Source organism: Mesoplodon mirus (assembly GCF_964341445.2).
Source record: "Mesoplodon mirus genome assembly, chromosome: 5".
Lineage (NCBI taxonomy): Eukaryota > Metazoa > Chordata > Mammalia > Artiodactyla > Ziphiidae > Mesoplodon > Mesoplodon mirus.
The window spans coordinates 152,329,274-152,351,867 of NC_138980.1; the positions used below are offsets into that span (position 1 = coordinate 152,329,274).

Below are 22,594 nucleotides of genomic sequence, written 5' to 3' on the forward strand. Positions count from 1 at the left end.
ATAAAGTACCGTCCTAGAGAAAGAAGAATATCCTATGATATCCCTTATGTGTGGAATCTAAAAAGAAATGTTACAGATGAACTTATTTACAAAACAGAAACAGACTCACAGACTTAGAGAACTAACTTATGGTTACCAGGGGGGAAGGGTGTGGAAGGAGGGATAGTTAGGAAGTTTGGGATCGACATGTACACACTGCAATATTTAAAATAACCAACAGGGACCTACTGTATAGCACAGGGAACTCTGTTCAGTGTCACCTGGCAGCCTGGATGGGAGGGAAGTTTGGGGGAGAATGGATACATGTATAGGTATGGCTGAGTTGCTTTGCTGTGCACCTGAAACTATCACAACATTGTTAATTGGCTATCCTCCAATACAAAGTAAAAAGTTTTAAAAAATTAAAAAAATAAAGTACTGTCCAAGTCCATTTGGGCTGCTGTAACAAAATACCACAGACTGGGCAGTTTATAAACAACAAATTTATTTCTCACACTTTTGTTGGCTGAAAGTCTGAAATCAGGGTGTGAACATGTTTGGGTGAGGGCCCTCTTTCAGGTCCCAGACTTCTTGTGTCTTGTGTCCTCGCATGGCAGAAGGGACTAGGAAGCTGTAGTGTCTCTTATAAGAGCATTAATCCCATTCATGAGAGCTCTGGCCTCCTGACTTAATCACCTCCCAAAGGCCCCATCTACTAATACCATCATCTTTGGGTGTTAGGATTTCAACATAGGAATTTGGGGGGGGGGCATCATTCAAACCGTAGCAACTAATTTTGTTTTGATTTCAAAAAAATCCAAATGTACTAAAACTTTGTTTCTTTAATGCTTAGAGGACAAAGACAACTACATTTGCTTAGTCCTTTAAATTGAATAGATTTAGTCATTGTAAGTATTATTTTAACTGCTACTTTTGAAGGCTTTTAATCTTCTGTTGTATCTCTTTGAAGGTTTTAATTTTTTTTTTTTTTTTTTTTTGGCCGCACCTTGTGGCATTCTGGATCCTAGTTCCCCGACCAGAGATTGAACCCGCACCCCCTGCAGTAGAATTGCAGAGTCTTAACCACTGGACCACCAGGGAAGTACCTCTTCAAAGATTTTCAAAGTCCTACTTTATGCAAAATGTTTAGTATGTTTTGTAATTTTTTTGAGATGAAAGCTAATCTTTCCACAGAACTCTTAGAAGAAATATTTGATGTTGTCTAATTCAACCTGATTTTCTTAATAAATCATATTCTAGTGGAGAATCAGTTTCACTAGAATTAGTATGAGTCAGGTGTTGGAATGTCAGCAGGCACTTTCAGCAGGTCCATAGCTCTGCTGTGTGACTAGGTCCCTGCTCCCAGCCTACCTACCTGCAGCTAAGGACCAGTCATCAGGCCGAGGCATTATTTGTAGGTCAGTTGCCAGTTCTTCCCACCATCAAAATATCCTGATATTGCTAAGGAATATTACTAACTAGGTTTTAGATGTGATTTTTTTTGAATTTTAATTCTTTTAATTTTTTATTTTATATTGGAGTATAGTTGATTTACAATGTTGTGTTAGTTTCACATGTACAGCAAAGTGATTCAGTTATACGTATACATATATCCATTCTTTTTCAGATTCTTTTCCCATGTAGGTTATTACAGAATATTGAGTATAGAGTTCTCTGTGCTATACAGTAGGTCCTTGTTGATTATTTTATATACAGTAGTGTGTATATGTTAATCCCAACCTTCTAATTTATCTCTCCCAACCCCCCCCCCACCTTTCCCCTTTGGTAATCATAAGTTTGTTTTTGAAGTCTGTGAGTCTGTTTTGTAAATAAATTCATTTGTATCAGCTTTTTTTTAGATTCCACATATAAGTGATATCATGTTTGTCTTTCTCTGACTTACTTAGTATGATAACCTCTAGGTCCATCCATGTTCTTGCAAATGGCATTATTTCGTGTTTTTATTTTATGGCTAGCAGTCCATTGTATATATGTATTACATCTTCTTAATCCATTCCTTTGTTGATGGACATTTAGGTTACTTCTGTGTCTTGGCTATTGTAAATAGTGCTGCAATGAACATTGGGGGTGCATGTATCTTTTTGAATTATGGCTTTCTCAGGCTATATGCCCAGTAGTGGGATTGCTGGGTCATATGGTAGTTCTATTTATAGTTTTTTAAGGAAGCTCCATTCTGTTCTCCATAGTGGTTGTACCAATATACACTCCCACCAAAAGTGTAGGAGGGTTCCCTTTTCTCCACACCCTCTCCAGCATTTATTGTTTGTAGACTTTTTGACGATGGCCATTCTGACCTGTGTGAGGTGATACCTCATTGTAGTTTTGATTTGCATTTCTCTGATAATTAGCAATGCTGAGCATCTTTTCATGTGCTTTTTGGCCATCTGTATGTCTTCTTTGAAGAAATGTCTATTTCGATCTTCTACCCATTTTTTGATTGGGTTGTTTGATTTTTGATAGGTATGTTTTTTTAAAAGGTATTATGGCTGTATTAGAAAAAGTAAACCCTATTTAGAGAAATATTTACAGATGAAATCATGATTTGCTTCAAAATCATATCAGGAGGGAGACTGAATAAGAGTATAGATGGACTAAAACAAACATGGTTTAGTGGCTGTTCGGATTGATGACAGTGCATAAGGGTTTGCTAAACTCTTCTCCATTTGTATATATTTGAAATTCTCCATGAGTTGGTTTTTTTTTAATCGTAATAATTCTGACACATGAATACAAATTTCAAAGTTTCTGAATAACACTTCTTAAAATGATGCTGTTAAATGGCATATAGGTTTCAAGTACTAAGTTATTTGGTTATTTACAAAGATGGGAGAAGAATGTTTACAGCCAAAACTATAGTCATAGTGATACTGTAAGGACAAAGTTATATAGCCCAGCCTATCCTATTGGTATGTTGTCATATTTCAGAAAGACATCTTCATTTGACTTAGACCAATGATTCTCAAAGTCGAGTGTGCATCTGAATGCCTGGAAACTTATGAAATATATGAATTCCAGGCCTTGGACCACAGAGATTCTGGTTATGAGATTTGGACTGGTACTCAGGAATTTACATTTCTAGTAAGCTTATTTATCGGCTATAATAATTGTTAAGATTTTCATTTCATTGAGGTAGAGAAAACAAAATAATGCAATGGTGAAATATTTTAATTAAAGCTTATTGCAACAAAAATGACTTCAAGGTTTTGTGATTATTTTTTTTTAATCTTCATGAAAGATACTATTTACAAATCAATCATCACTGTCATTGATGTTTCTATGTACTTTTATAATTGCATCATGACAAACTCAAAGAGGCTAAATGATAACAATACTGGCCCGAGTCTTCTCAGAACACTTAATCAAGATACTCGTTTGTACTGTGTTAGGTGTACATAGCCCATTATTCAGCCAAAGGCTTAGTTATATGGAAGGAAAAAGTTGAAAAGCCTGAACAGAAGTCCGGGTTTGTGTATATTTAGGTCAGTTGACAGCCATGTTCCTTTCAGCTTGGCTCCTTCTCTCTCATCCTTCATGGTGTGGAATGGCACAGCACAGGGCATTCGGTACCAGAAGCACAGGCAGCGTCATCTCCACCACAACAAAGAAAAAGGAGCCCCTAACTGTGCTTGTTTAGAAGTGTGATAAGTAAACATTAAGGGTTGTCGGGCAGAAAGAAAAGAAAAGAACTCTAGCATGATTGAACACCTGCTATGTACCAGGTATGTGCTTTGCATATATTGGTTCAAAGAGACAAAGCTGCTGCTGAGCCACTACAGGAGTTCCCACTCCATTTAGCCTTTTGCAGTTATATCTAAATGATGTTCAACAATGAGGTTTCATTTTATCATGTTAGCATAATAGGAATATAAGGAGACAGTGAAGGCATTATCTTGACCCAGACAACCTACTGCAGAGTCCAAAAGATGCTTACTGAAAATAGGTCATTTGTATATCAGAGTTCTTGAAAAAAAGAGGAACCATAAATGTGAATGGAATTAATGACATTGTCCTTTTATCTGTTCTGAGGTAGTCATCAAAAATTGTGGTAGAAGACGTGCCTACTAAGTAGGAGTGCTATAATCTTGACACTGAGGCAGGGGTTCCATGCCAGTCCCACTCTTTAACCGTGGTAAACTAAACAGAAGGACAGTTGTGGGGATCTCATCGATTCATTCGCATGTCTTACCTATTAGATAAGGTCTAATAGGAAGAGTTCATTTTACTACATCAATGAGCTACAAATTATCATCACTTCAAGGCAAGTCTAAAATCTGTTTTGGTCGCAAATATCTGTGACTTCTTCATTAAACACACCCAGAATACATTAACATTGACAATTTATGCTCCAGTAACGAATCTTCTGTAGCCTTTATTAAAGCCTGAAATCTAGTTCCTTTACTCTTACGATATTAAATGTGGGGTAAAACTTAATGGAAATACTTTCTTACTAAAAACTGAACTTCAAGGACCTGTCCAGTACTGAGTGGATGGGGTCTATCCCTATGTCAAGTGCCAAGTCTGCTGTTATAAAGGTGAATGTGGAACACGCAGCAGCAAGGTAAGCCTGTTCCCATGGTCCTGCCATTTCTACAGTGAGCCTGCTCCAAGGGTTAATGTTAAGTTTCACAGCTTCTGACCTTCAAAACCTAGCAGGACTATACAAATCAGACCTGACAGTGGTGATGCTACCGCACTGGGATCAGGCCCCGAGGTATCTGGTGATGGAATGGTGCCGGCTATGCTTCTCCTAGGGTCTGCGTAGCATAAGGATATGAAATGGGTACACTGCTTAGCGGCAGTGTTCACCTTGAACTAAAAGGGTAGTGGAGGAGAGGCTGCTGTTCTCACTTGGGGGAGCGGAGGCAAGACCCAGGGGTATGGCCATTTGCATTTTATACTCTGAACAGAGTGCTGGCTCTGGTGGATTTGTTGGCAGGCTGTCCTTGTCTCCAGAGGTGGGTGAAGCCAACTGGGACACATAATTCAAATTAGCTTCTCCGGCTGGGATTTCTCCCAGGGAATTCATGTAGTTTTGTTCCAGTGCCTTTAGTAAATTTTCAGGTGAAGTCAGTGGTCCCAGCTGATGTGGTGGGGCTTTAGGGGTTGCTGGGAAATGTCCACAAGAAGCAAAGTCAGAAGCTGCCTGATTATAGGTGAAGTTCTCAAAACAGATGCAAGGTCCAGGGCCAGAGTAGTTCTTCTCTGTCGGAAGGAGGTAAATGTAGGCAGGCTCAGTAAATTCAGTTTCTGTGAGCGACTTCCTAGTGCCTAAGAACTGTATCTTACTCCCTTCTGGCTTGTTTATAACTTCAATAGCATCTGGAACACAGTCGTTGACATTCATTATCGTTAGATGAGGATTCTCCTGGAACAGAAACAGAAAGTGTGCAAAGGTGTGTGTGTGTATCACAGTATATACAGTATGTGAAACGCACTTAGAGCTTCAATTTTTTTTTTTTTGTTTGTTTTATCCTGGTCACAAGTTAATTGGAGGTGATGTTGAAAACCAAAAGATATCCCGACAGAAGAAATCAAAGTTGCGTTCAACCCTTTCATGGCTATGGGAGAAGAGGCTTTTGCTTTGTGACATCTTCCTGAGAAGGTCTAGGAGCGTATGATTATTATAACCCCAGCCCTGGGTTGGTCTTTAACAAGCATATGAGTATCCATACAATTTCCCAGCATTTACCTTGGATTTTATTAATGACAGGACACTGCTCTTGTAAGGGTCTGGAATGTCACGATAACACTTCTCCTTCAGCCTAGAAAAACAGTGAAAATTAGACTGAATTTTGCAATATAGTGGAATGGTTAAGAGTGAGAACGCTGGAGTCAGATTCCTGGTTTCTAATCCGCGCTCTGTCAATCACTCATTAACACTGTAACCTTAAGCAAGCTTTTTAACCCTTCTATGCTTTAATTTCCTTACTGGTGCAATGGAGATCATTACGGTGGTGATGGTGGTGTTGGAAGCATTAAATGAATTGTTATATGTAAAGCACTTAGAACACTTCCAAGTACATGGTAAGTGAAATATAAATATTAGCTATTGCTATGAACAAATTTTGCAACATTTTAAAATAGTTGGCTTCCTTATTATTATTATTATTTTTGGCTGCGTTGGGTCTTCGTTGCTGTGTGCGGGCTATCTCTAGTTGAGGCGCGTGGGCTTCTCATTGTAGTGGCATCTCTTGTTGCGGAGCGCAGGCTCTAGGTGCGCAGGCTTCAGTAGTTGCGGCACGCAGGCTCAGTAGTTGTGGCACGCGGGCCCTAGAGTGCAAGGGCTTCAGTAGTTGCGGCACGTGGGCTCTAGAGCACAGGCCCAGTAATTGCGGCACATGGGCTCTAGGGTGCGCAGGCTTCAGTAGTTGTGGCACGCAGGCTCAGTAGTTGTGGCTCAGGGGCTCTAAAGCGCAGGTTCAGTAGTTGTGGCACGCAGGCTCAGTATTTGTGGCTCACGGGCTCTAGAGCGCAGGCTCAGTAGTTGTGGCATGTGGGCTTAGTTGCTCCACGGCATGTGGGATTGTCCCGGACCAGGGCTCGAACCCACGTCCCCTGCATTGGCAGGCAGATTCTTAACCACTGCACCACCAGGGAAGTCTGGTTTCCTTATGTATTGATTTATTGCTTATCTGTTGATAAACAAGATTGTTTAAAACTTATCATATTTCCACCAAATCCTCCTTTGTTCTTTCCTTTTCAGCACTTTTCCTCATATTATCAGGTGTGACTTCTATCTCCTTTCTAGATTTTTCTTTGACTCCTTCTTGGATTAAACCTTCCCCGCACACTTACCACTGACTTTTTAAGTAGCAAATTATCATGACGATCAAAACGCAGAAAATCATGGGCAGGATGATGCGTATCAGTATATGGGCTGGAGAGAAAAAAGAGGGATATTTTTAATGACTGCTTTTCCCTCAAAGGAATAAAAATAGTTTTACATGTCTTTTATTCCTCATAACTCCATTTGTACAAGATTCAATATGAGTTCTGTCTGACTCCTGGGGGGCAGGACAGTGAGACCAACCAGCCAACACGGAACCATTTGCCCTCAACACTTGTGACTCAAACTCATTACCTCTCCTGACAGACTGGATCACTACTCCCCATTCTTTACTCCCTCCCTGTATGAGAATTATACTCCACACCCTTGACTTGGGGGCTCAGCCATGTGACTTGGTTTGGCCAATGGGAGGTGAGTAGTTGTCATGCTGGTTGGTAGCTGCGTTCAGTGTGCTTGTAGTTGGCTTGCTCTCTTGTGTTCCTGTGACCCACTCTGAGAAGAGTTGGTCCCTCAGAGCCACTGTCCCTTCAGCCTAAGCTGAAGCTACATGGAGCAAACCTGCCTGAAGCTTGGAGTCCCACCTGGCCCAGCTTACATCAGCCAAGCCAGGAGCATCAAAAGAGAGATCTGTTTTTGTATACCATTGAGATTTTGAGGTATTTTATTACACGTCAAAAATTGACGAATGCACCCCTTCTAGTTAGGCTCTGAGAAAATTACCTAAGTCATCACCCGGGATAATCATTCTATTTTTATTTCTCAGATATGTCAACCTGTACTTCATTTTCATAAATGCCCATCTTCCTGGTCTCACTGCTTGCAAATCCACCAAAGAATAGTTCAGCTGGGTTGGTAAACATCCTCTTTTATAAAAGCAAATCGCACGAAGGGGTTTGGAGGCTGACAGTCATTCACATGTATATATATTCCTGTTCAATCCCTTTGCCTCCCTGCTTTCCTCATCCCCCTCCCCAGCTGTCCTGCAGGAATGGGGCCTGACTTGTGGTGCTGGTGGATAAAGCTGGAGTTTTGTCAGGGAGGGCAGGCCCAACCCAGTGCTCTGAGGAAGCACAGGGCTCTGGAGAAAAGGACATGGAAAGGTAAGAGGGTGGCAGAGAAAGCACCTCAACAACTGGCCTAAAATTATCCCTGACAACAGGTAAGGCGAAAGAAACTCCTCCTGACACCACTAAAGAACACCTTGCTCTCGGACTTCCCTGGTGGTGCAGTGGTTAAGAATCCACCTGCCAATGCAGGGGACACGGATTTGAGTCTGGGAAGATCCCACATGCTGCAGAGCAACTAAGCCCGTGCACCACAGCTACTGAGCCTGCACCCTAGAGCCCGTGTGCCACAACTACTGAGCCCACGTGCCACAACTTCTGAAGCCTGTGCACCTAGAGCCTGTGCTCCACAAGAGAAGCTACTGCAATGAGAAGCCCGCACACCGCAGCAAAGAGTAGCCCCTGCTCGCCACAACTAGAGAAAGCCTGCATGCAGCAACGAAGACCCAACGCAGCCAAAAATAAATAAATAAAAATAAATAAATCAGTACACATATTTTTTTTTTTAAAAAAAAGAACACCTTGCTCTCAAGAGCAGTACTTTTTTTTTTTTTTTTTTTTTTTGCGGTACGCAGGCCTCTCACTGCCGTGGCCTCTCCCGTTGCGGAGCACAGGCTCTGGACGCGCAGGCTCAGCGGCCATGGCTCACAGGCCCAGCCGCTCCGCGGCATGTGGGATCTTCCTGGACCGGGGCATGAACCCATGTCCCCTGAATCGGCAAGTGGACTCTCAACCACTGCGCCACCAGGGAAGCCCAAGAGCAGTACTTCTGATGACTACAATTGGTTTTAAAATTTGGTTAAATTACGAATTTGTAATGTATCTGAGAAGAAGCCTGGGGAGCTACCCATAGTAGTTTCCAAACTTCAGACAGGCTTTGCTAAACTTTTTGTTGAAGTATAATATGTGCATACAGAAAAGTGCTCCTAAGTGTACAGCTCAATGAGTTTTCACAAACTGAACATACCCACGTAACCAGTACCCAGATCAAGAAAAAGAACGTTACCAGCTCCCCTGAGAGTCCCCCAGTGTCCCCATCCAGGCATCTTCCCCTCCCAGGGTAAACACTATCCTGCCTTTCAGCCACATAAACAGCACTTGCCTCTGTCTATACTCTATGTGTGGAATTGTGCAGCAAGAGCAGGGCCCGGCTTCTGTCACTCACCATTGCATTTGTGAGTCCTCCGTACTACTTTTGTGACTGTGGACTGTCCTTCTCACTGCTGCAATTATGCAGCAATTTAGCTTACTTTTTCATAATAATCAATAGAATCGAGTCACAGCCAAGGCTAAGGAGGTTTCTCATGAGTAAGGGAGATAAATGAAATCTAGAAAATATACTTGAGATAAAGATAATCATATGTATTATATGTGTGTGTGTGTGTTACACATACGCATACACACACCTCTACCAGCCAAGTAAATACTGAAGCTGGAAGAAAAATAGCCTGAAAATAAATTTAAAATTAACTCTAAAATGGCAAGCATGCTCAAGTAATGTGAGTTGTTGACTGGAATCTTAGCCTGACTATGAGAGTTCTGGCCTTTGGCTTAGAGACCTGGGGCCATGTTTCAGCCCCAACCTGCCACTGTGGTCATGGGCATCCTCACCACCAGTCAGGCAGCCAGGTCCAGTGGTTCTACCTGACGAGCCCACCCCATCCCCAGAGCCCCACCTTCCGCTACTTGGCAACTCAGGTAGATATCTTAGCCTATTTGTTTTTCATGGAGGAGTATCTTGAGAGGTCCTTTCCAGCATGGACCTCCTATGATGCTCTATCTGCTACCTACTTTCCCCGCTTCCTCCGTCAGTATCTGTTTTCTCCCACCACCTTCCTCTTTGTTGGAGGGCAGGATTTACCGGCAGAATCTTATTTACCAGTAACCTGCTGTCCTTCTCCCTTCCTCTTCTTTCTCCATCTTTCAAGCCAAATGCGTTTTGAAAGGATGGCTCTCTTTATCTCACCCTTTCCCCATCAGATCTGCAAACACGGGGTTCGTGAACCAACACTGCTTGCCCCACCGCACCTTCTAGTATCCCCAGATAGGCAAGGTCAGGAAGCCAGTAATTCGCCACTGAGAGAAACCAGCCAGAAGGCTGGCTGCAGAGAGCAGTTCTGCTGAGAAAAACATCCCCACCCCTCTCCAGACAGAACTCATAAGGCTCTTCCCAAGTCAACACTAAGAGACGCCATCAGTGATTTTCAAACTACTCTGGGACTGAGTTCCAGAGAAGTGCTGCAGGGGCCAGAGAGAGGCAAGAGGAAGCTTCCGGGTTATAGATCAGTTGGATTAGCTTCACTCTTATCTATTTTATGTAGTGGGATTCTGCGTAACATTTCCTTTTTTGGTGAGTTTCATCTAGAGAAAGAAAGAGACAGACACAGAAAGAGAAGAAAGGTTTAAAAATTCCCACTCTAGACAAAACCCATGCCCATGGTGTGTGTCATTTTCCCAGGAACTGCTAAGAGTTTTGATTTGGAAAAACTCACAGTGTTCATCCAGAGTCGTGACCTTTGTGAAGGCATCCAGGGGACCCTCGCCAACACTTGTGTAAGGAGTGACGAAAAACTCATAGACGGATTCTGGCTGTAGGTTTTCCACAACAAATGTCTTTTGTTCCGGGTTGTCAATTGTGTATTTGCAACATACTGAATCTTCTGTGGGTTTAAAAAAAAAAACAATTTTTTTTCCACGAAGAGAAAAGCGTGATAAAGATCTTGTGAGACAGTGGTGCACTAATACTCTTGTTGACTTGGCACTGCCAACATTTCTAAACCAACCAAAAATGAAATCATAATTTCATCACACTGGGGACACTGGTAAAATATTCGGGAGACGGCAAGCAAAGCAAGCACCCTACTAAACAAGGGATGTTCCTGACCCAGGGGAAGCACTCAAACCTGCCAGAGAGAGAGTAAGAGCCTGCCCGTGCTACTTAGATCTACATTTAATAAACTTTAATGACGTCAAAGAAAAAAAGAAAATGAGGTTAGCAAGAACGTTTCCTAAGTGGTAGGTTTTCTTAAGGAGCTGAGGGTATTTCAGGTGCTTCTAAAAATACTGGGCCACATTGTTTTTAAGTAAGTTAAAATCCTGGCCCCCATGGTCTTGTCCACCCTACTAACTTGTTTAAGAACACCATTCCGTCATAAAAGCACATGAGCACAGAATTCAACCTGGCCACAGTCAGAGACAGCCGGCAGCCTTTCCAATGATTTCAAATAATGAGACCTTGAAACGGTAAACAGACAAAAACAAAAACAAAAAAATGTCACCTGGAAGAACTGTCTTTTCAAATGCCGGGTGGCACTGCTCCCCCGCCTTGGGTTTCAGGTAGACATGGTATCCTTGTATAAAGCCAGGTTGGGATTCAGTGGAATAATCCTTCCAACTCAGAGTGAAGGAGTGGGAGGTCAAGTTACTCATGACCACTTGAGGGTTGTCTGAAGGAGCTAGGAAAGGAAGTTGGGATAATGTAAGATTTACGATTTAGAAAGAGTCTCAGCGCACTGGTGTAAACTGAAAGCAGAAGCACGGCCCACTCTGTAGGTGCGTGTGCCAAGTGAAGGAGTCTCATCTTTTTCTCTAGAGGATGTACGCCCTGACTTAGTTCGTGAGAGCTGGGAAGGAGTTAAGCAATCATGTTGTTCAAGCCTTACCTCTCTCAGATGTAGAAATGGATGCCCAGAGAGTCTCAGTAACTTGGCAAGGTCACACAGCAAAAAAGAAAGGCTTTCCTAGACTTCATTCTGAGTCTGAATTCTCAACAGTGTTTGGGAGGATGAACTGAAGTAGGGAGGAAGGGAGGAGGAGGAAGGGTTATGTTTGAAGAGGTATGGGCAACTTTGAAGAACTCTAGTTCCCAGGTGGTAGCAATGCACAATTGTCCAAGTGTCACAGGGAGAATTATTCTGAGGCTTCCCTGAGAGCCTGTTTCAGCACATACGCTGGTGCACACCTGACCTATGTCCGCCAAAACACACAACACACCCCTCCTGCCTTTCTGGGGCAGCTCCCACCCAACGGAGAACCCCAAGAGCTGGTCTGATTGGTGAGAGGCAATCAAGGACACAGCTGCCCAGCTTCCAGTGGGTGTGAGACCCTGGATGCCGAGAAGGTGAATTAGCAACCACATGGGAGGATCAAAGCTCCCCCACACTGCTGGTGGGATCATGGTACAATTTCTGGGGGGGCAGCGATTTCACAATATCTACCAAAAGTCTTAAAAATTGTAAAATTGTATTTAAGAAGTTCAAACCTTTTGGCTCAAGTATTCTGCTCCCGGGACTTTGTTGAAAAACCATTATCAGAGCAATGGACAAAGATTCAGATAAAATGATGGTGAGTCAGATAGGGCATAAGAGATTTGGCCAAGAAAGAAGAGAGACATTGGGTATTTGAGACTGCAAGATAACTGAAGGTGAATTTTATAGTTTTTAATTGAGAAATATTTTTGTAATCATCATAAAAGTCCAACGACAGGTGATCTGACATATGCACACCATGAGGCACTTTGCAGTACTAAAAAATGATACAGTTAAATATTAGTGACATGAGTCAAAAAGCACTTTACAAAACTGCATAGAGTAGTAATAAAAAAGATCCCATTTTTATTTAAAAGTGTATATCTGTACTGAGAAAGGATACACATAAAATATTAACTCCCGATATTTGCCCTTGGGTGGTAAAATTAGCAATGATTTTGTCTTCTTTTGCATAACATCTTATAAATTGTCTTTAATGAAAATGTTTTATATTTATATGATTAAAAAATAACTTTTTAAAAAACCCCATTGCCAGAATAAACGGGACACTGAAACTTAGGAAAGGTGCTGTAATCTTCCTAAACCCAAAGTGAAGAGTTTCTGGGTTGTTCTGAACAATGGACACATTAAATGCTTTAAACTTACCCAGTTCCTCCAAGTATCCTGCTTTTTTCTCTAATAAATGAGCCATCCTTTTGGTAGAAATTCCATAAATTCTGAAGTTGTATCGAACCCCTGGTCTAAAAGCACCTAGAGAAGAAAAGTCAACAGATTTTCAATAACACAGGATGCCATTCTCTTTACTTCTGAAAAGAAGAAGAATGAAAAATGAATGTGTGTCCCCTTAAGAGCTTCCTCCTCGGGGTTTCTGCCCTTCACCTCCACCATCTTCCCTCCTTCCCCTGAGTCCTCCAGCATTTCCCACGAAGTCTGGGCGACTGTCCTCTACATCCTCCTCTTGATCAAGAGCTCGCAAACATGCCCTTATCCACGTGCATGCAACTGGGCGCAGAATTCAACCAGACACAGAAAACCATGTAAAACTCTCCTTTGACTCCAAATCCCCTGCCAGCGACTGGCCTTCTCTCTGCCCATGAAGGGCAAGTGTCTGGAAGATTTGCTTCCAGTACCTCACTTTCCCCTCACCCCACAGCTCTGAACCATGCCACTGACACTGCTCAAGCCGAGGGAAGACTCCCCTCCTCACTCCCCACCAGTCACTGAATGCCCTCCTGGAGTCTCGTCAATCACCCTCTGGACCCCGACAATTCCCACATCTTTATCTTGAGCCCAGCAGATGGCGCCACCAACCCCCCCCAAATCAAGCCACAAACCTAGGCTCCTTCAACTGCTACACTAGTAATCTCGAAATGACAAATCCAGTGTGGGAGGAAAGAGACCAAGTTCTACATGTTCCATTGAAACTGAAGTTGATAATCGACTCCCATCAGCTCTACTCTTATGTCTCCCCAATCCACACACTTCTTTGCTTTTGTAAAAGCTCTCAGGACAACTGTTATAATGTCCCTCTGCCATTCATTTGAGACTGCTGACTCACTGCTGAACAAATTCATGAGACTCATGAACACCTGTTCCAGCCTTCGGTCCAGATGGTCTCTGTAAAAGTAGATATAAAGGTCAAAACTTAGACCACATCACTACAAAATTTGAACTCCAAGACCCACGCTGGATTTGTAGTTATCAGTTGAGCACAAAGTATCTGAGATGATCCAGAAATCCCTGTTGAAGTTGCTGCTAGGTGAATGGAGCAGCGTGGTAATACAGAAGGTTCTTCTTACCCGAGTTAATGACTGTGCTTGTTGTATTGGGGCCTAGGTTTTTCCACTGGAGAACACAGGGCAGGTCCTGGGGACCATCACACCACTCCACAACGTAGCCTGTGGTATCTCCGGATTGGGGCTTCCAAGACACAGAAAATCCATCCCCTGTGCCATTAACTCTTCCTTTTTCAACCTCTTCTGTACATACAAAGAGGGCAATGCTTCAGATTTAATTAATCATACATTTTGCAAAAATATCTACAGAAGAAAATAAACTTGAACGTGCAGCGTATCTAGCAGGTAAGAGCCCTACCTCTTCAATTGCTATGGGGCTTGGGCTAGGGCAGGAGGGGTATTTTCCTGCCTCTCACTCCCAACAAATATTCACACCTGCCCTTCAGATGCCCCTTGTCCTGATCTTCTGAGACCCAAAGGGACATCAGCCCCTAAAACAGGGATCAGCAAACCACTGCCAGCAGGACAAATCCAGCCTTGGAAGTTTGTTTTTATATGACCCTTAAGCTAAGACTGGTTTTAAGATTTTTAAAGAGTTTTTAAAAACAAACAAAGAATACAGAATATAGATTGGAGACTGTCTGGCCTACAATGCCTAAAATATTTACTCTCTGCCCGTTTACCGAAAAAGTTGTTGACCCTTGACCTAGAACTGTGTCTGGTACTTGATCTGCTTTCAAAAATCATCTGTTGAATGGATGAATAATTTGGCTTAATTGTCCCACATAATGCTGGCTGCCCCTGAACTAACTACGGTCTCCTAGATGTTAGGGGCAGAAACTGAGGTGAGTGTGGAGAAAAAAGGAAAGAACAATTCAGGTATGTACTAAGCCAGATTATGAACGGATGTGCACACTACTTATGACCTAGGATACCACCTCAACGTATTTTATGCACCAGGGTAGTTGTCCTAAGGTCTGACAATTGGGAAAAAGGTGATATGGTCTCAATGGACTACAGTTCTACTGATTTCAAGTGGGTCAGCCTAGATATTGAGGGATGAGAATTTCTCCTATTTCCGAGGTTGTCTCCACAGCCTGCCACTGTTCAGAGGGCAGTGGTCCCTGGTGGTCACTCGAGTAAAAGCAGACTCTGATCAAGGGGTGGACCTGCAAGCAGCTGTTCAGAGAGGCAGCCAGTGTGGCGCAAATGTTACACGGGACAGACTTAACACTCAAAATGTACATGTTGCTTCTCTGCAATTCATATTTAACTGGGCATCTTTTATTTTATCTGGCAATTCTAATTACAGCTGAACACTGATGCGAAAGCAGGGTGCTATTACATTTTCTAGGGCACCAAATTATCACCCAGCTGGGAACACCGAAAGGAATGTGCAGCCCCCAGGTATGAGGCGAGAGGTTCCCCAGAACCTTCATCAGAGAGACAAATCTCTTTCATATTAAAACTGACATTTTCTACTTCACTTATTCACACTGACTAAAATTTCACCCCAAACTTAGAAGCATGACTCTTACTAAGCTGCTTCTTTAAAATTGCAAATATGTTTTGAGGAGTGGAGGTAGAGGGAAAGAGAAAGGGAATCTATTTTTTTTTCTTCAGTCATTCACACTCTAGTGTGAATTGGCTAAACCTCCTTGGTCTGTCTCATAGCACATCAGTGCCTTTATCCACTCTAGAGACTTAAGAATGTGGACCACATCAGGAAAGCTGGATAGGGCCTCCCAAGGGGAAGGAATGGGTTCTAAAGGCAGGGCATGGGGAAGGAAGGTATGGTAGGAACCCACAGATAGGGATGACCCCAAACAGATAATAGTGTTTAGCAGAGTTGTTTGAGCTGAGCCTCATTGGAGGCAGTGTTTTTTTTAATCTATCAGCTCCCCCAGGGTGAATGAAATGCCCACCTTTCCCATTCTGGCGCTAATAAAGACAGAATATAACTATTCACTTCCTTCTCTAATACACAGTTCTTGACAAGCAAAGATTATGTTAAGTAACTCCTTAGTTTTTCTCCTGTGGCACAATCCCAATTTCTTTTTCTTACTTGACACACTGGATAGTTCTTAAACAAAATAAATAAAACAAAATAATAACACCCTCTAATCTAGCCCACTTAACCTAAATTTAAGCCTAATTTGAATGATAGGTATAAAGCAACGTGACATAACCCTACAAGCAGGGTCTGAACATTTTTATAGCAGTAACTGAAGGGTGACATTATTGCAAGGTTCAGGAATGACCTTAGGATGTCTGTTGGGTCATGTCCAAGTGTGCAGTGTCTCAGAGTGTGTACTGCTGGAGGCGGGGTTAGTGCAGCCAACCTCTTTGCACAGCTCTTCCAAGAAGGAAATTTACACCATTATTAATTGTACATGTAAGGTCACTTCCACCTTCTCTGGTCTCCCACAGGCTAAGGGTTTAGCCAGTTATCACCATTTTATTCCAGAGCTTTGGCAAAGCCCTTCTCAAAAGATGATGCTAGCTCTCCTCATGATGTCCAGAAATGTTCCCGGGCTCTTTATAGGTGGCCAAGACTGACAAAATACTCTGCCATATAATAAACGCACCTCGTATTTCATAAGCCGCAAAACACTTTCATACCAGCTCTAACTCTCAGTTGGGACTGGTTGTTGGTGTTGCATTTATTTGAATAAATTTGAGACAATTTCCCAAGTTGGTGGAAGAATCCCTGAGCTATGGCTGAAATCTTCTTCCCACACAAAGGAGGACTGCACCAGAAACCCGCTGACATGCCTGAACCCAAAGAAAATGACGGACAGTGTTTGGCAGCTAGATCTTTGGTCTCCCCAAATTACTGCCTTTCTGATTTATCCATCTCTGCCTAATAACACCATCAACATTTTTCTAGAGAAGAAAAACAAAACCAAAAACACTCACCATTTTCAGGGTCTCCAGAAACGACAATTACAGAAGCAGGAGAAGGGCCCACACTGTTGTGAGCTGTGACATGGATTTGGTAAGAGCACTGATTGAGGGTTAGTTCTGTGCTGCTGGTGGGAGCAGGGATGGAGAGGACCTCTGACCTGGATGGCTTGTCTAGATTTTCTACAGTTACATTATAGAATAGGATCTTCCCGTTGGCATGCACTTTTGATAGTGGCTGAAAAAAATATTGACAATCATTTCAAAATGGGCTTTCCTCTGAAAAGAGTTTGCTTAATTTCTTTTTCATCTTTTCTGTCCCTTGATTGAACACACACACACACACACCAGGCAAATTAAAACAGCTTAAGAGAGAAAATAACCTTCTACACCAAGCTTGAAATCAGACATTCTATTCTAACTAAAATTGAGCAGAGAATAGGATCATTTGGGGGAGAGATCAAGAGTATATTGTGTCCAGAGAGGAGTGACCAAGTCAGGAACAGAGAGAAAGGGGGACTCTTTAGCCTGGATTAAAACACACTCAGTGAGTATGGAGTGGGAAAGACAGGAGGAGACCCAGACGGGAGGGCCCTGAACCTCTGGCCTACCTTCCCGAGGACAGACAGTGCCCCTGGTGTGTGTGCACCCCCAGACCTGAGATTGGGCTGGGGCACCTGTTAGCTTGGGGTGTGGACAAAACCTGGACGTATAGACTGGCATGTCCACATGTGTGTGCATGGGGGTCCTCCCTGGTGGGGAGGACCGGAGTGGAGATGGGAAAAAGAGTGGGGTGGCCTGTGGCCGGGGGCCAGCTCCCTCAGCATGGCCATGCTTTAGCATCCAACACTGAGGAATCCGAGAGTTCTTAACACAAACCAGGCTTTCCACGTTGTCATGAAGGCATGTCAGTTAAGATAGGACAAGATTAATTTTATATTGCAGTTTTTTAGCTTGACTTATAACTTTTAAATATAAATACTCTGAATAGTTAAATATTTATAACTTTTAATTACGGTATATATTTCTCCTCTTATACTCATGAACTGGGCCCTGCAGATGTTAGGGGCAGGCCTGAGGAGAAGTTAGAAGATGCAGTTCTAACAATCAGAACTGGCCACCTGTGCAAGAGGCTGCTGAGGAAGGAGTTACTGGTCCAGCGCTGGGGACACGGATGGGGAGCAGCGATTCCTCCACTGGGTAACAAATTCTACTGGATTCATGTTAAGAGTCCTCCCAATCAGAAGAATGCACCAATGTCTAGTTTCAGTGAAAGATAACTGCCAAGCAAAAATCTGTCTCTTTGAACGTCTGCATCTCACCTTCCAGAATAAACTCACAGTAGGATGTCCCGACACCATCTTCATGTTTCTCCAGACATCGGGAGCCTCTGAGGGAGCTGAAATTAATCAAAGAAAAGCTCTAGGGTCACAATAGGCACGTACAACAATACATTCAACCTTTCTCTAGTTTCGTCAACAGAAGTGACCACGGCCTGTCCTGCCTGAGCTTGCTTCTCGCTTTTTCATTCTCTGTGACTTCTACCCACTTGGCCGCAGCCATACTGGTCTCGCCTCACAAGGGGCACACAGTAGGTGCTTTACAAAAGGGCTGCTACATCTGAGTGGGACATCACATGGGGCCTTTGTGAACTCAAGCCTCAGAGCTTCTGGAAGCCACCAAGGAATTTGGGAATCCTTTGTCAGTCCAATTCTAGGAGGTTAGTTAGGTAAATTTCCCATATTTGGAATTTCTTGGAGCAGCAGACTGTTGCTATTTCCTTGCCCCACTTGCGAAGGTTGCAATGGACACACTCAAGTAGAGAGCCCCAGGGGAAGGCTGCACTCTTCCCCGAGTTCCTAACTGCACACAGGCTGGCCTGTCGCTGCAGTCAGAGCCTGGGACCCCTTCCTTGTCACCCTCCTCCCCATGCACGCCCACCCCCCAAGTTCCTGGCCTGGGCCAGCTGCCTGCATGTGGACCCTCAGGGCACTGGCTGCACGCCTCTCCCCGGCATGCCTCTCCCCACTCTGTTCTAGAAGAGCTTGCTTCCTTGTCTTTCTTGCCAGTAAACTGTAGGACCAGTGATTTATGTTTTGCTTCAACACATCTCTGTGCAAGAAGCATTGTTTTACAACATAACACATAAAAATTTAGTTCTCTGTTTCATAAAAATATAGTTTACAGTCCCCAATAATTGAAATATAAGAAAGTCCTTCTTTTCCCCCTTAGTTGCTGACACCTTCTACTCAACATAAAGGTGATCATATATTTTTAAGATCTATTAGAGGCAGATTTCAATTTTTTCAACAAGCCGCCGGAGAAGCCAATATTAAATCAAAAACATATTGAAATACTCAATAAGAGACCCCCAAACTCAATGCAGAATCTTCAGCTGGTTTGTACATGACTACTTGCAAGAAAAGAGAATTGCAGCACAGTTGATGGTGCTCCATCTTTATGTCAATATAATTTCTCCCATGGTGTCATTTAGCTCTGCTCACCATGATTCTGCTTAAGTAGGATTATAATACACATAAACATTGACTTTGCCAGCATTAAGTAAAGTGTTATCCAAGGTGAAAAAAAAATCTATGGATTCACCATCAGTAGATTCATCTCATTTTCTTGTCATCATCGAAAGCAAAGTTAAGTATTTTTCAGGTTTATGATACTATAATCTAAAAAAACCTATTTACTAAAAAGGCCATCTTTCTATTATTTTTCATTGCACTAAATTTTAGGTATAATGTTGGAATAAATTTGCAAAAAAAATCCCAAAGCAATGCAGTATTAATAAAGTAAAAATTCTTTAATGAAACACAATTGAGGAATAAACCAAATTACCATCAGGAACAGGGCTCTGGAGGGGACTACACCCCTATGAAAAATGACTGGAGTCTTGGAGGGGAGCTGGGGCGTGCTGATGAGGGGAGGAGGCCTGCTGAGCACCTCTGGTGACCAGCCCTATCTGTGGGTTTTCATGCACTGCCCTCGCCAGCCCACCAATCAGAGTCACTGCTTTAAAATGTTCCCCCCAGGCTGAAACAGAAAGAACTCACCAGCTTACAAACACAAATAATAAGATGGAATAAAATAAATATATATAATCCTTCCTTAGGCAGCAAAATAGCCAGGACTTGAATCAAAAAGATCTCCAGGCTGTAATGACACCCCCGAGAGACAGACCATGCAGATGCCAGTCTGGGTCAGATCAGGGTGGAGCTCTGGAGTCAGCCGGCCTGGGCCTGAGCTGCAGTCACAGCTCAGTCCCTTGCTAGCGGGGCCAGTTAAAGTCCTCACCCTCCCTGTGCCTCCACGGCCTCATCTATCAAGTGAGGAGAATAACAGGACCTACTGCATGGTGGGAGGATTTGAGGGGAAAACATTGCAAGCACTTGGAGCTGTGTCTGGCACATACTAAACACTAGATAAACGGTAACTGCCCTGGTTACTGTTGTCACGTCTCTGCCTTTCATTAACTCTGCAAACCAGGCATGTCTCCCCAGTTTAGGGGCCCAAGTTGTTTCATGTGTAAAGTGGGCAACAGTAAGACTTTATCATCTGGGATTGGAAGGAGGTGAAAGCAAGGCTGGGCCATCTCATCTCCTGAGGTTTATCTGAGGTCTAAGACACAGTTATTTGGGGGAAAAAGTCTGTTCAGTCATTATTGAGGAAATGACCCCTGAGAGAATAAGAAGGCTCCCAGTTTGTTGTCACGTGGGAACAAACGACTTAACAATGATGATTAAGTTTCCAAATACCATTACATTTCCAAACACAGCCCGAGGCTGTTTAGTATGAGATCAGTGCTTTCCTCAGAACAAACGCTACTGTTTGTCCCCAGCCCTGAATTAAAAGTTTATACTAATTTACATAGCCCCAGATCCAACGGGAATCCAGCAATACCTTTAGTTTAGAAGCCATTTTGGCAAACTGAAGATCAGAGAGAAAATGTTCAGTAGAAATAACTCAGATGGCAAATGTCTGAGGTATCTATCTTCCCACTCACATTTCATTAGGCATTTAATTTAGTTTTTTGTTGTTGTTGTTGTTTTAAAGATGGTACCAAGCCTCTGTTGTTATACTTTCCCCTGAGTTTTTGGTACAAACAAAAGTTCTCAGAGAAGCCCACCCATCTCCTGTCAGTCAGTTTAGATCCTTGGGATGTCAGGGAGCCAAACGTACCAGCTTCAGCTGTGTTGAATTTTTGGCTAATCAATTCACTCCATTTCCAGAAGTGGTTGGTATAAGCACAGCGTACTCGGGCCACATATTCTGTGTCAGGCTCCAGTTCACTTAAGAGGTACTCACCATTCACCTTGATGGAAATATTGTGTTGCTTAATTAAAAAAAAAAAAAAAGGTTGGGGGAAGAAGAAGACAGAAGTATTGGTGAGCATACTTCACTGCAAAGCCAAATCACACACACAGTAAGACTTGATTTGGAGTAAGACTAGCTCTTCTTTGAGAAAAAAAAAAATCTCTAAACTCTAAAAGTTTATGATTAATTTCCTGGACCTTTTAAACAGATGACCCATATCATTTGAACACACATAGAAATAAGAGTTTAAAGAGATTTCACTCACCAGTCTCTCTGTTTAGACACAAAGAAATTTTTGAAAATACAAAGTTGAACACTTACTTGTATCACTTTTCCTTCAGCAAGGAGTTCAAGCTGACACAAAAGTGTGGAATTGTTTCCAATGGAGTGTACCTTCCAGGTCATGGTGGCATTTGTGGCACCAACATTTTTAGGGAATAAGTTATAGGGAGTCATTGGATGAACTGCAAAAAAAAAAAAAAAAAGAAAAAATGAAAAAAATTCAAGCACAGATCCAAAAAGACTGGTAAATAGGCAGTTCATTTTTATATTGATGTGTTCAATAAGCATTTTTGTTTATTTCTGAGAAAATGGCAAACAAAACCAGACTTGCAGCCAAGATGGAGTAAGCCAAGTATAGCCTTTTCTCTCACTGATTATATTAGAAACTCTGAACAAATATACAAAGAAACTGAGGACTCTTAAAATTAAACAAAAGCAGGCAAGAATGTAGAGGGGAGTCAAAATTTGGAGAAGTGACCCATCAAAGAGAAAATAACAGAACCCAGAGTCTAACCAAAGTAACATTAACAGTGTCAAGGATACAATCCAAAATTATTAGGCATACATAACAAAACCAAAAAAGAGAAAATGTCACCAATTTTCGAGGAAAAAGACAATCAGCAGATGTCAACTTTGAGATGACCCATGCCTCAATATGACTCCCTTAGAATGCTACAATTAGATAAAGAGTTTAAAACAGATCCATGAGGTAAAAGTAAACGCATCCAGGGACTTCCCTGGTGGCGCAGTGGTTAAGAATCTGCCTGCCAATGCAGGGGACATGGGTTCGAGCTCTGATTCAGGAAGATCCCACATGTCGTGGAGCAGCTACATAAGCCTGTACCCCACAACTACTGAGCCTGCGCTCTAGAGCCCACAAGCCACAACTACTGAAGCCCATGTGCCACAACTACTGAAGCCCGTGTGCCTACAGCCCGTGCTCCACAACAAGAGAAGCCACCGCAATGAGAAGCCCGCGCACCGCAACGAAGGGGAACCCCCGCTCGCCGCAACTAGAGAAAAGCCCGCGCACAGCAATGAAAACCCAACGCAGCCAAAAATAAATAAATAAATTTATTAAAAAAACAAAAAGTAACTGTATCTGAAATGAATAGAAGGAAAACACTTCTCAGCAGAGAAATAGAAACTATTTTTTTTAAAAAAAGAATTAAATGGAAATTTTAGAACCGAAAAATAGTATATCTGAAATTAAAAAAAACCCTTCCACCT

At 42.6% G+C, this 22,594-nt stretch overlaps 1 protein-coding gene across 3 annotated transcripts in view; it reads right to left on the reverse strand.

The window, feature by feature from the left end:
- Positions 1–3,147: 3,147 nt before the first annotated feature.
- Positions 3,148–22,594, reverse strand: part of OSMR (oncostatin M receptor) — a 56,298-nt gene continuing 36,851 nt past the window's right edge. For 2 of the 3 annotated variants that reach the window (XM_082623534.1, XM_082623535.1), the window contains exons 8-18: positions 21,404–21,546; positions 20,948–21,101; positions 18,082–18,158; positions 16,775–16,997; positions 13,919–14,098; positions 12,765–12,869; positions 11,130–11,306; positions 10,344–10,511; positions 6,796–6,877; positions 5,690–5,762; positions 3,148–5,365 (exon numbers count right to left, since the gene is read on the reverse strand). In XM_082623534.1, the coding sequence (XP_082479660.1) occupies positions 4,790–5,365; positions 5,690–5,762; positions 6,796–6,877; positions 10,344–10,511; positions 11,130–11,306; positions 12,765–12,869; positions 13,919–14,098; positions 16,775–16,997; positions 18,082–18,158; positions 20,948–21,101; positions 21,404–21,546 (1,958 nt within the window). In that variant the 3' untranslated portion in view covers positions 3,148–4,789. Of the gene's footprint in view, positions 5,366–5,689; positions 5,763–6,795; positions 6,878–10,343; positions 10,512–11,129; positions 11,307–11,513; positions 11,641–12,764; positions 12,870–13,918; positions 14,099–16,774; positions 16,998–18,081; positions 18,159–20,947; positions 21,102–21,403; positions 21,547–22,594 lie in introns of those variants that run through there. The other variant, XM_082623536.1, reaches the window with a different exon arrangement.